The sequence below is a fragment of the Lepisosteus platostomus genome, chromosome 8 (genome assembly GCF_059453375.1).
Source record: "Lepisosteus platostomus isolate fLepPlt1 chromosome 8, fLepPlt1.hap1, whole genome shotgun sequence".
Classification (NCBI taxonomy): Eukaryota; Metazoa; Chordata; class Actinopteri; order Semionotiformes; family Lepisosteidae; genus Lepisosteus; species Lepisosteus platostomus.
This window is the reverse complement of record NC_142618.1, coordinates 53617404-53631550: the sequence shown is the minus strand read 5'-3', so window position 1 is coordinate 53631550 and position 14147 is coordinate 53617404. Positions and strand designations below refer to the sequence as shown.

Sequence of the window (14147 nt, the reverse complement as noted above, 5' to 3'; positions counted from 1 at the left end):
AGGCTGTGCGGTCTGTTAATAGACCGCAGACTGTGTGGCAGAGAGCACTCCATGTGCCCTTCAGTTTTGCAGTTAGTTTTAGATATGCTGGCAGTGTTGAAAGTGATCTCCATCGTATAATAAATAACAACATTCTGTATCTTTTTTAAGGTTATTTTTAAATGTACTTATTTAAATAGCATCATTTATTAAGTTAAATAGTAAATAAGGCCATGTCGAATCTTGTTTACAGTACCATCACCTCTGCAAAATCTTAATTCCATTTAATTTAATTCCATTTTATATTTTACAAAAAAATAACACTTTTGCTTTAGCTTTTTCCATCCAAATGGGTTATCGTAAAAGCTGTTTAAAATGGACCTAATACTAATACTTTTGTTCAACATTTTACGGTATAGGATAAGAAGCTAAAATAGTTGTGACATCAGACAAGAGCACAACCAATAGGCTAACTGGCTTTATCAAGAACAATGCCTGACTTCCTGCTCCTCCACATGATTTATTGGAATGTGACAGTGTGTTGTAAAAGCACTTTACAATCTGTATTATTTTTTGGGCTCTTGAGCCTGGTGTCCAATGTAAATTAAGTTCAATAAACAACATATTCAGTTACCTGTCACTCTATAATTTCTGCTGTTTTCGAGTGTTCACTTGAACCACTCATTTAAAAAATGAGTGAACTTTACATTTTAATGGTATTCCATTCCTCATATTTCATTCCTGCGATTAGTATGGCCATATGTTCCAATCACCCCCATATACTGAAATATTTAACCAAATTCTTAGAGCTAAATGCATAATTCCAAGGTTCTCTCAGTAAAAAGTAAAGCAAAGACTTTAGAATTCTATAAGAAAAACAATATTGTGCACAACAGTAATATTTAGATATAAACTGTTATTGCTTGTAATGCAGTTCATTAGTTTATTGAATAATGATAGAAGAGATAACAGTTATTCTGAGGATTAACACAACACAGAAAACAATTGCCATACTAAACATTAAAATCAGCTGCTTTTACTATATGTCATTTTAACTGTTTTACTGCTTTGCAGTAATTGTATTTGTGTGGTTTTATGTGATAATAATGTTTCTTTATTAGCCCTATACATTTTCTTGCATTAGGAATTTGTCTTTTCGCATACCCCAGCTTTTCTCCATGGAGACACAGACACAGAGAGGGAGAGAGCCTGGGGTCAGAGCGCAGGGTCTGCCATTGTATGGCACCCCTGGAGCAGTTAGGGTTAAGGGCCTTGCTCAGGGGCCTAGCAGAGTAGGATTCCTCTGCCAGCCACAGGATTTGAACCAGCAACCTTCCACTCACAGGTGCAGATCCTTAGCCACAGAGCCACCGCTCCGCCCTATATTTTTATTTCCCAATGTGTCCCCCACACTGCCCAATATTATGGAGCCACTGACTAACATGAACAGACTTAAGCACACCAAAACAGAGGACTCATTTACAGTACAGTGGGCCTGATTCAAACAGAGACAGGTAGGCTTGGAATGGTTGATAAACTGACTTGTGATAGCCCCTAAGCCCTTTTAGCATATATAATTTAAATATAATAAACAAAGAAATGGACTAATAACATGAGATACCCCAAGGTATAAAAAAAATATTAACTTGGCAGTGGAGCCAAAACCCTTCCTGACAATGCCAAATGCACTACAAGGGACTGTATACTAACTAAAAAACAATTTCAATTTGTTAATTAAAATCCCATGCTCTGTCATTCAGTTGTCCCTTGGAATCCACACAGAGAGTGCTTCATAAAAGTGCTTTGAGAATATACAGTACAGTATTTTCTTGGCCCTGATTCAAATTCTCATAAGTGGTACAGGTCTTGCGCTTTCAAAAGCACTAATACTTTTTTTTTAATGGAGGGCAATGTATTTTTGATGACAATTGTTAGCTAATCATTGGTTTTTACCTCCTCCTCTCACCCTCACATATAGCCCTACTGCCCCACCACACTCACATGTACTGACACACATACCTCAATAGTTCCTGCTTTATCCTAAGAATGTTAGCATTGTGTGGCTGTCAATAATGACGGCAAACATGACTCCTGGCAGAGGAGAACAGTATCACTAATGGCTGCTGCAGATCTTCACTTTCTATCACGACCTGGATGAACACGAACTAGACAATTATGATTGTAATATAGAAAATGTGCCTCTTGATGTTCATCCTCAGCATTCAGTGGAAAGTCAATGTGAATGGAACATGTGAATTGTTTTAATAATCACTAAAAAGCTTAGCATTAAAATTCTGGTTCTAGGCTTAGTGTTAATATCTGTAATAAATAGTATATATATATATCAGTGCCCCTGTTGGCTATTGCTAATTAGAAAATGTATCATTAAAAGACATTCCAGTGAGACTGGAACTACAAAGGTGTCCTTGAACAACAGATTGTTTTTCATCCTGTCTTTCCTTACTTTACAGGGCAACAGAGTACAAGGTGCACCCTTTGAAATCTGGTGAATAAAGGACACTAGACTTTTGTTGGATACAGTAACATTGGATTAATGCAATTAAAAATTAAATTAAAATGTGAAAATCTCACACATGCCTCAGGAATTTGTGAGAAGAAATAACAGGTCTTTTTAAATGACATTTTTTTAAATACACATTTTTATTAATATAATTAATTTTATTAAATGAAGAGAATACAGAAAAGCAGACAAATTGCTGTTTGTATTCTGGAATCGCACAGTTGTTGTGAAAAGCAAATTGTTTTATGCAAGAATATATTAAAATTTCTGGAGCAGTAAAGGAGTCAGAAAAAGCCATTATATTCACAATAGGAGAGGATAGGAAAGGTGCCAAACAGTCAGTAACTGAAGATAAAAACAAAGGATAACTATTTCAAGTTTACAGTGAAACCTTTTACAATGCTTTTTTTTTCCTTTTAATTTTTCACACCTTTGTAGAGCTACATCAATTACCCAAAATTTAAAATATTTAAATGTTAATACCACAGGGATAAAAGTGTGAGTTTTCTATAATACTGTCAGAGATGCTAATATCACTCTGCTTCAAAAGTCCTTTGTGTTTAACAGTGATAAACAGCATATTAAATTGCAAACTTAGTTTTACTCACGGAATAAAAAAGAAAAGGAAATTATGTTTAAAAGTATATGCAGGGGTAATTTAATCTTTGCTATTTAACATTACTTCACAGAAAGGATCTTGGGCAAAATATATCGATAATTATAGTGTATATTTTCAAAGAATGGTTCAAACAAATTAATGCTTCTCCTTTGTAATTGTATTATGTTTCAACCAGGTTCCTGGTACAAGCCTTGACTTACTGTTGGTTACTCTGAGCAAGATACAGTGTGTTGGAAAAGTATTCAGACCCTCACAGTGTTTTCACAGTGTTGCTTTAAAGCTTGCAGGCATGACACTTCAAAGTACCCATTAATATTTGTTGTATACACAACCTATTCTATTCTCTTTTCAAAGAAAGGACTAAATACATAATTAATGTGACAGAAAAAAGGAAAAGTCATGATCAACCTCCTTATTCATGAACCTTAGAATCACTTCTTATCACTATTGTAGTCCCTCCTCTTAAGGGTGCTCTGGCTCTTTCGTATTTTACCCGATTACATGCACCTGCCCCAATATCCTGCCCCTCCTTATCTAAGCCTGGCGCTCTCACTATTGCAGGCTAAGCACTGGGAAATGGACACCCAGAAGACCGCCTACCAGCAGGTCCAGGAAAGTCCCGATGGCATAGGCTTAATCACAGCGTCCTGACCATCTGAGTCCAGGGCTAGGAGTGTCTGGCCTCGTCATCCTGTATTTATTCCCTGTCCCTGTACCAAATCCCGTTCCGGTTTTTAATCTCTGTCTCGTTTGGATCATCCGGATTTGGACTTTTGGACTTCGCCCCGGATTTCCCCCTGGACTCCCTTGGACATGTTTGCCATGGCCACGCCCCCCGAGCACCAGTTCACCATCGTCACACCCCCCTGTCTGTCAACCCCTCCTGATCCTCATCATCTCCTCCCTGTCGTTCTCCTCCACTTACTTCCAGATTATACCATCTGCATAGGGTCCAGTACTACGCTTCACGGGATAGAAGTTACACTTCTATCATTAAAAATGCAGCACAGTCCAGAGGAAACAAGCGAAAATTTACAGGAAGCTTATGTAAGATGTTGAATAAGAAGCACTTCTTGAAGTACTTTTTTACACAAAGGGTTGTCAGCCCATGATCTTGAAGCTGAATCCAGAAATCCTTCTAGAGAATCTGGAAGAATGTAGCTCAGGGTAAGCATCGGCTTAAGTCACTAGAGGGCAGCTCAAGGACATTCCAGAGAGGGGAAAAACTTGCCTTATCAAGGTGGTTGTGAAATAAATAAAATGTAGCTAATCTTTATCAGATTACTCTACAAATAGGTCTGGCACATGTACACATCCTATCTTGTAGTGAGATCAGAAGGTGAGACTATATTGGTGCAGTTTGTTGGGATCAGTCTCATGGTGACTCTGGTAAGGTTCATTTTAGGGTCAAAACAGGAGAGGGTTGCTGCCTGCTGGCTCAGGTTTAGAAAAGGTTGCAAAAAAGATTTACAGTGGCTATTACCAGTTAGCTCACTTTCCAAGGAACCAGAGCTCTGTTGATAAAGGATGTGGGACAAATCCCTGTCAGCCAGTGGGTGGGACTGAAGGAGCCCCGTAAGGTTAAGACAGGAAGGTTAAGGACAATTACAGAGGGTTAGGAAAGTCTGGCCTCGGCTCTACTTCTGTATTTTCCCATAGAAAAGGGGTTTCATGTGCATAGGTGATCTGTCTCCATAGAACCTCTTGAAGAAAATGATGTATTCCCATTGCTTACCAACCAGAAAACTTACACAAACTTAATGGCATCCTTTTGTGTGTAACCTTTCTGTGTATAAGCTAAATTACAATAATAGTTGTAATAACATTACTATTACATGGATTGGGTGGATTTTCACTGGATTCTATATTTAGCGGTCGGTTTTAGAAGTGGAAAACCTCCTCACTATTTAAGAAAGAACTGACTTTGTTTAAGGCCCTTAGGTTTAAAAAACAGTGATACTAATCTGCCTAAAAATACAGGTAGAAGAAGGAAAACTCTGGTAACTAAAAACTTTGGTAAAATACACATTAGACATCCCATATAATGGATACACCCTATACATACATCAGATATACTGTAATCTTTACCTGTCTGTTAAGGGTGTTATAACCAATCTGTCAGTGCAGCCAAGGTACTCATTGCAGTAGTTGAACTCCACATCAGTTATCTGGATGACACACTTGTCTGTGTCCTCTATGAAGTAGAACCGGGACTGCTTCTGCCACTCAAAGTCAGAGGCTGATCGGATGTTCATGCGCACCTGTGGAATAGTTATGTTAAAAGTGCAGTGAGTGGAATGAAGACACCCAAGGCTTCATCCACACCGCTGGACTGTGTATGAACAATTTTAATTTTAATTTTGTTTGTTTACTTTAGAGAGCTTTTTTTTGCTCCCTATGTTTTAAAAATAATTTTAATTAACAATCAAGATGCACAACCTAGAAGTCCAGCACACAACATTAAATTGCACACTGATAATTATACAATTAATTCAGAGTTTTGGATAGGTAAAGCAATATGACAATGGAGCAGAGAGTACTGCTGAAAGATGTTTCTGAAGGTGATAGATATTGGAAAGCAAAACAAAGCTCACCAGGTCGTCAAATATATCCTTCTGGTGCACATGAATGGTGATTAGAGTCTCATACTTTGTTCGTTCAATCTTTGTTAGGTCCTTGGTTGTCATGTCAATCAGGTCATTCAAGATATCCAAGAACTTCTGATTGGCGGTCTGCATAATCTGTGTTCCATCCATGCAAATGAGAAAACAAATACTGAATTTTTGACCTGCTTTATTGCTTTCTTGTTTCATTCATTTCATGGGGTTGCTGAAATACAACTACAGTATATACTGTAGTTGTATTGAGTAGATTATTAGTTGTATTATATACTGTATGATAGGTTTTCATAACTTCATCTTATTTCAGCAAAATCAATGTAACAAAAACCCTCACAAATTTAGTATGCTGTGGCTTATTCAATATCACATCCAACAACATCTTAAAAACAAAATCTGCCTTGAGACTAGGGCATCTGTAACAACTGGGAACACTATTTGTGTTGGCACTAATATTCTAAATGAGCTTAATGTATCTTAGCTACAGCCACGATATATTAAAAAACTCAAAAGCTTTGTTAATATGTGTATTTGTTCAGAAAACAGTTGGCTCTTATTATTAGCTATAGTTACAGTTAGAAGATGAAACAAAATGGGCAAATAATGACAGTGATACAGAGGTCTGGGTGTATGATTAATTACTCTGGAAGGTTTTAAGGTAAGCAACACATTTCAATTCATGTGAGAGATAAACCTTATTTGAACTCAGAACCACAGAGGAGAAAGAAAGCTGTGTAGTTAGACCTTTGTACTACTATTATTAATTTAAAAATATATAAATTATTGATAATATGGTCATTTAATACATTAGTCTGTAAAACCAGTTCAAATCTATTACTTTTAACCTCCCATCTACTGGATGAATATTTGTGTTCATACCTTCTTGTCAGTTTTGGCAAGACTAAGGGCTTCTTCTGAATCTCTGGTCCAGATCATCTGGATTCCTAGCAGTCCAATTTGTGCAGGGAACATGGACTGGAACTCATACAGCTTGACTCCTGGATCACTTATAGCCATGTATGCTTGCCTTATTATATTGTGAATAGTCTTCTTCACACCATCCAGCAGAAGTCCCAACCAGGCTTCAACATTCCCCTAGGCGAAAAGGTGTGGCAATTTTTAATAGCAGGGCAATGGAACATTATGAAATCCATATCAGTATTCTTCTTATACTTTATATATGTATATGTGTACAGTAGTATGCATACAATATGTATATTTGTATAATTGAATAATTTGTTCTTTAACAGGCATTAATTTGACAGATTATGATAAAGCACACATTCTATTGACTAGGTAATATAGCTATAGCTAGGTAATAGATCATAGGAAACATGTAAAATAGGAGATCCAGTATCATAAATGTTTTCAAAATCATCACATAAAATATATTCGTTTTTTTACTGCAGGAATCAGGGTGCATTTTGTTGTGGTGTGTTTTCAAGTGCAATTACAAGAGCTACTGTATAATATCACAGAGGTCTTTATATCTATTGTCACTGACTCCATGACATACAGTACCTGTGCCATCACAGGCTCCATTAGGTCAACTGTTTCACCTTCTTGAGATTGGAAGTTGAGAATCTGGTCATAGTTCTTTTCATTAAATCCTACCCGGTTGACATTATCAAACAGACTTAGCAAGTGAGCCTGAGGAAGAATGGAAAAGAACAGAAGTCAGTTATCAAAAGACCTCTGGAAAAGCATCAGAGTCTTAATGCATTTTGTATATATTTTAGAGGCAAGCAGGTTTAACAAGAAGAGCAGAAAACAAAATCTACTATAGAAAGACAGACTCCATTCACTCTTAAGAGAATAACATAACATATTGTAAGGAAAGTAACAATCTAGAATAGGCCGTTTTCCCATATAATGCACCTGCAAATACCCGTTTCTCATTTTTCTCTGAGTTTCTAATTGCATTCATTTTCTTTAAATTATTAAAGTTATTTTAAACTGTCCTTGAGAGATGACAAAACCTACACTAACACCTGTTGTACTGAGACTAAATCTACTTATCTCAAAGTTATCACGATATTTCCCGTGGTAATCTTAACACTGAAAAAACACAGGACTGTTCCACATCCTAGTTGTAAGGACAATTGTATTTACTGTAGGTAATTAAAAGTCGTTTAACATACTAAAGAATTTTTGTTATAGTACAGTATGATGTAGTGAGCTTTTGGTTTTTATAAGAGAAAATGAGCAAATAGGGAAGACTGGAAAATAATGACATCCTGATAATAACACAGCCTTATTTCTCTATCATTGTAAAATTGAGAAGCTACTGTATTTACTCTGTGTATGTGACTGGGAGGACAAGTGAGCATCACTTCCAGCCTAGTTTCTCACCTGAATGGTATGCGAGTCAGAGGCCTGGCCCAGGATTTCCAGTAGAGCAGGGTCAGACACGAAGAAAAACCGGGGGAACACCAGCCTCTTCTTCTCCAAATAGCCAGTTAGGGACTTCTGGCACATCTCCAGCTGTTCCAGCAGGTGAGGCAGCAGCTGGGCTAGAGTCTCATCACCTACACAGCACTGCACTATGTTGGGCATCTCATGAGCCCGCTGGATAATCTTCTGCCATGACTTGTCAATGTTCTGAAACCTTTTAGCCTCCTACAACCATAAGAACAAACAAAGTTATGCTGTTTTACACTTGATTTCAGACTAACTTAACTTTTTTTTCAACCAGATTCACTTAGCCAGCAGCTTTGACATAAAGCATGTCACCGGACTGTATTTATCACTGCTTATAAATGTCCAGTGATGCAATAGGAAACTCTAGGCTTTAATTTATTCCTTTTTTTATTATTATATTGATACAAACAAAAATGCAACAATCAAATATAACGTCAGAAAGAAGACAACATTTTTCTTTTTATCTAACTTCAGCACTGCACGCTTATGCAGTTCACTGGGACACAGAAGTTTCTATTTGCTGTAAACCCTTACATAAGATACTGAAAGGGGCAGAATAATGGGCCTCTTTGCTCTATACTGTATCTTCCTGTTGAAATCCTCTTGTAAATTAAAATATTTCTTGTGATATTGTTTTGCAATAATTTGAAAATGGCTTCTAAGAACCCTATCAATTGATTGATGCTTATCTTTATCCCCAGATAATAAAACCAACTCCAAAAACTGAGCAGCTTATGAAATCACTTGACTTGAGTTCAATATTTTATTATTCTCTTAAACAATGCTGGTGAAACAATAACAAACCTTTGTAAAGTGCAAATAAAATGTATTTAAGAATTATTCATGTGTAACGGACTATTGTGCATTCTTTGTGAATCAGTATACAGTATATATACAGTATATACAGTATATTTCTTTACATATTGTAATAGCCAAGGTCCATAACTTGACAAGAAATAACAAGAAATGCCTAAAATATCATGTTCCAATAAAGGACAACCATTGTTTAATTGGGAATTCAGTGATACAAATTGTAACTTATTGTCAAGGTTTGTCACAAAGGATTTCACATGGTGAAACTGGTGACAATAGCAACTTGTTTTCTGCACAATCACAGAGAACACGATTGTGATGAAATATTACCTATGACAGTCACTTAAGATGGACTATACTTAAGTTATACAAAATAAATGTAACTTTTGAGTGGTTTATAATTAAAAGCTTTTCGGTCTGCTTTAAATCATGGATGTTTGACTTGTGTAATGTGATCTTCATGTACCAACCTGAGGCAGCTGCTTTGCAATGTCTCCCCCAACAAAAACAGCCTCCAGGTAAATCCAAAGGTTCTGCACAGTAAGCCAGTTCTCAATAATCTCTGTGGTGTTTGAGAGCTTTTGAACCCATTGTTGTATAGTTGGCTTAAATGGTGCATTGTACCTGAAACAGAATGCAGATTAATATAAGAAGACATACTGTATGTGTAAGTTTTCTGTCTATCTCTCCTGTTTGCAAATAAAGGATTATAAATTCTGCACAACTGGTGTTGTACTGGTGTTGCACATTTCCAGTGTGAAAACAGATAATCCAACATGATATACAGTATATACAGTATAATAGAAGGTATAGATATACAGTAGTATAAGTTCAGCAAAAATTTGAATCTTCTATAGCTTTAATTTTAGTGTAGGCTGAAGTGATAATGGATTTGGATTATATTCTTTTTAACAAAATTCGTTTTCCAGAACAAAACATATTTTTGCAAAGTGAATAATATGAAAAACAAGAAAAGAAATATCCATAGAAATGTTTCTGGTCATCGTCATGAAACATGATTAGTTAATGTAAGTTTTTCTAAATGCTATGTTTTCTTTTTTAAAGATTTTGTTAACAAATCAGAAAAATTCTCAGCCTACCTTAAGGACTAAATTGTCCTTCTGAAAGATTTATGTGAGAGCCTAAAACTTTATATAAGAATAGAGCTGTCAGGTTTGAAAGGCTCTGAATGTTTTTGGAATGCAGTACCTTTGCCTGGTGTATAATTGATCCTAGGCATGATGGTCAAAACTCCAAAAAATGTTTTTAAAAGTTTAGCTGTTTTAATAGATATCATTTTAAGTGCATGAATGTTCTAGAAACTTTTTTAAAGTTTGGATAATGATGTATCAGTACCTCCTTGTATGTGTGGCATGATTTCAGCTCTGTTCATAACTACTGTATGTCACAGAAGACTTATTATGATCAATAAATATCCAGTCAGATACCTGTCTGCATGATCAAAATCAATACTACTTGTATGCTAGAGAGATTGACACTGCCATCACAATGACTACTGAATAATTTTTCAATTTAAATTCTGTTTTTTTGAAAGTCCATTTGAAACCAGAGAATACCTTATTGATTGCCTGAAAACATGACTAAGAGCAGTCACAGACCATGCTTAAGCTATTTGTACAATACTGGATCTTAGTACCTTCATCATGTGCCTCTTCATAAACAAAAGCGCTTTATTCTACAATTCTATATTAGTTGCTAGGTTAAAGGTTTGTACTATATTATCAGTAAACTTGCGTGCACAAATCATTTTCTTTGTACCTGAAATCCACTTCAATAAGTACATTAATGAACTAATGATCCACTGTCTAAAAATGCAGATACTTTTTCAACAAATTACATAGGGCAGTTTACAAAATGCTATTTTTTAATTAAATTTCTAAAGTCTGTTGGAAAAATTGAAATGTATACAGTTTAATGACAAAACAACATGGATTACACATATGAGCTTTGCCTTGCTTCCATGTTCCAACATTGCCAAGAGAAAGGATGAAGAAGTTTGAATACAAAGACTACAGTATTAATGTATGTTCTGTGGATTAATAATAATTCAATACGCTTCTAGTTGTCACTTGTAAAATAATTTTCTTGTTGGATCTAAAGCCCTTTACGTGAAGTGCAGTACCAAGTGGGTGACACATGACAGCCAGCAACCCCAGTGCACCACAGATTACAAAGAGAGGGGAGAATCTGCTTCACCAACCGAATTACTTGGGAATTTTAGGAAGGCTATGTACACATACAAGCTCAAAGTGGAAATTGGCTAGGACACTGAGGTTAACACTCCAACTCTTTCAAAAAGTGTCATAGAATGTTTAATGAAGAAGCACTGAGGACCTTCTGTTAACATCTCATCTAAAGGATGAAACCTCTAGAGCACAGTGAACAGTGTCAGGCATTGGTTTGGAAATTCTAGAACAACACTGAAGAGTTTTCCTCCTGGAAAATTCACCTACTGAGCCATCATCTCCACTTACAGCAGCCACCTGTTTTCCTTGGAGATCTCATATTCCAAGGTACACAGTACACAGTACTGATCAGGATCAGCTTAACTTAGCTTCTGAGATCTGACAAGATCTGGCTACAAAGTGGTGATGCTGCTGCAGGTTAATATCTGTTCCAGTTTTTAGAACTTTAACTGTACTAATTTATCTTGCTTTACAAGTACTAGATAAAAGTTACATTATCTGTACAGTTAAAACATTAAAAGAAGGCTTCTAAAGACATTAAGGATTTTAGATTACATTAAATACTGATATTTGAAAAAGAGTTAATTAAGACTGACAATATTCCCTGCTTTTTGCTGTTGCTCTAACATTTATTACTTTATAACTGCAAATCTTAATAGTATACTGGTTTCTGTTGCCCCCTAGTGCATTAAATCAGCACAGCACAAAGCAATTGCAAGTTCCAACAACATTTATGCAAAAACAGAAGTGTACTGTATAGAGTACATTGCAAATAGACTCTTTTTTTCTCACTTTAATACTTTAGCATATCTTGTTGTTAAATCTGGTAAAAATTAATCTTTGTGTCCTCCAAATGAACCATGTTATCCACCTGTTAGCTGCTAGTTTTATACAATCAGAATGAAAGAAGAACCACCAGTTTTTGTTTATTCAAGGACAGTGATTGATTGTAGAATCTTCCAATTATCCACATGTGAGAACTAGAGGACTGAAACATCTGTCCTTTTTCAGTTTTATATCAAATTTCTAGGTACAGTACATTTAAAATACCTCAAAACTGCTACATTAAATGTTTTTGACTGATTTGGGGTCATTTGGGCAACTTTATGAGCACAGTGTTTGAAGGTGATATTTTAGAAGTGTCCAGTCTACGGTTAGGGTTAGAGTTTTACACAACACCTAGACATTTTGTGATGCATTTGCTGTACTTTATGGTGTATTTGAAATGCAGGATAAGTATTGTTTTGTTGTTTCCTTGACAGAGAAATCTGGCTCAATTTTGCAGTTTTTGTTCGGCCGTGCGCACCTGTCAATCAAAAATCTCAAGTTTCAAAACACACTTTCTATGTGTTTAAATCTCTTATCTTTGCATTTCTAACTAGACCAAATAATGCATTTAGCTCAGTTGTAATGGCAAATGGAATCCTAACCAGTACACAGCCCAAAACAGGCTTACAGTTGAAATAAGCATAGAAATCGTTGATAGTTAAAACAGATTCACATCAGATACTTTATAGGCTCCTGCACCAGAAGTCTGTATACTGCCTGCTTACAGTGGAACAGCGTAGGCCCTAAATGACCAGTCACTCTGCCAGACAGTACCTGTTGCTCATCAGTGATGCCAGGATCATCAGGCTGTCCTCCATAAGGGCCACTTTTTCAGTGGTGTCGGAGCCCTTCAGCAGCAGTTCCCCCCTGGTTTTGAACTGCGCAAAGGTGAAGACATGGCTGCTCCATTCACTGATCACACTCTTCAGCTTGGCCTCAATATCCTTCTCCTTGATGGCACTGATGCAGATATCCTGCACAGGATCAGACCATTAGCCTGTTACCATAATCACTCTAGTATTCACATACAGTAATTACTGCATATGCACAATGAGTACAGTTTCTTTTACAGGATTATAATAAGCTTGAAATAAGGTTAGGTCTTATTAGCTCTTGTGCATGCATGCACAATTGGACACTCAAGTTTTTTCCATTCTGTTTTAAGATTTTTCTCTTTTTTTAGATGCATTTTTTCAGGAAACTCCGAAAATAGAAATATGTCACCGTTGATGCTTTAGAAAAATAGTTTGAATTATTTAAAGTACAGAGTTTAATGATGAATTTAGAAAATACTAGGAGGCAGATAAATAATGTAACTCCTCGTTACATTGGGACTGAAGCAACCCTCAAGAGACAGTTGTTGGGTGTGCTAAAACCATTCAAAAAGGAAAGTGGATTAAACTTATTCAAAGTGGGAGGGCTGTGTGTTTAATATGTTTTGTGTATCATTTTTTGTTAGTAGGAAAGACGCACACAGAGATCAAATTCTGAATCCAACAAACCAAAAACCTCCTGAAGAAGCCCCTCCGTAAAAAGCCAGATTTAGTTAGTAAGCTTACAGAAACAAGTCATATGATGTTCTGAATTTAGAAGCCATTAAAATGATAATAACATTTTCATGTACAATACTGTATATAAAGTATCCTTCTATATCTTATTTCACTCACTTGAACCTAGTTCTAGTTATAATGAGTATGTACTGTACATTATAAAATATACTGTAAATATGAAAAATATGACTTCATTCACAGGTCTTTTTTTAAATTCTGTTTATGGTTTTTAGCAAAACTATTCCACACTTAGTCACTAGATGAAGAAGTACCTCAATGTCTTCCTTATTTTTTAAGAGAGGAGCCTCCATTATGTTCCTGAGTGAGAAATTTTCAGACTCCACGTCAAATTTGTGCCCAGTTAATTCAGCAATCCGCTGCCAGTGCCGAGACATCATTGCCTACAGAAGCAGAGAAAGGACAGAAAGTGATGGTGATAATTATTATTACTTATTATTACTTATCAATAAAAGGTGTGCACGCACTACTTGCATGTATTTTTTCTGATGCTGACCTTAAGGTCCAAATAATATACTGTATAACAGTATGTGTTGCCAAAATATACAACATAGAGTATATTGTTCTGTAAGA

General features: G+C 36.0%; 1 protein-coding gene across 1 annotated transcript in view; it reads right to left on the bottom strand.

Annotated features, from left to right (window-relative positions):
* The window catches only part of dnah5l (dynein, axonemal, heavy chain 5 like), a 150447-nt gene that overhangs the window by 107722 nt on the left and 28578 nt on the right, over window positions 1–14147 (bottom strand). The window contains exons 34-41 of the mRNA XM_088643938.1: window positions 13829–13957; window positions 12781–12980; window positions 9442–9595; window positions 8090–8356; window positions 7259–7387; window positions 6617–6832; window positions 5714–5860; window positions 5208–5380 (exon numbers count right to left, since the gene is read on the bottom strand). Of these exons, the coding sequence (XP_088500064.1) occupies window positions 5208–5380; window positions 5714–5860; window positions 6617–6832; window positions 7259–7387; window positions 8090–8356; window positions 9442–9595; window positions 12781–12980; window positions 13829–13957 (1415 nt within the window). The remainder of the gene's footprint in view (window positions 1–5207; window positions 5381–5713; window positions 5861–6616; window positions 6833–7258; window positions 7388–8089; window positions 8357–9441; window positions 9596–12780; window positions 12981–13828; window positions 13958–14147) is intronic.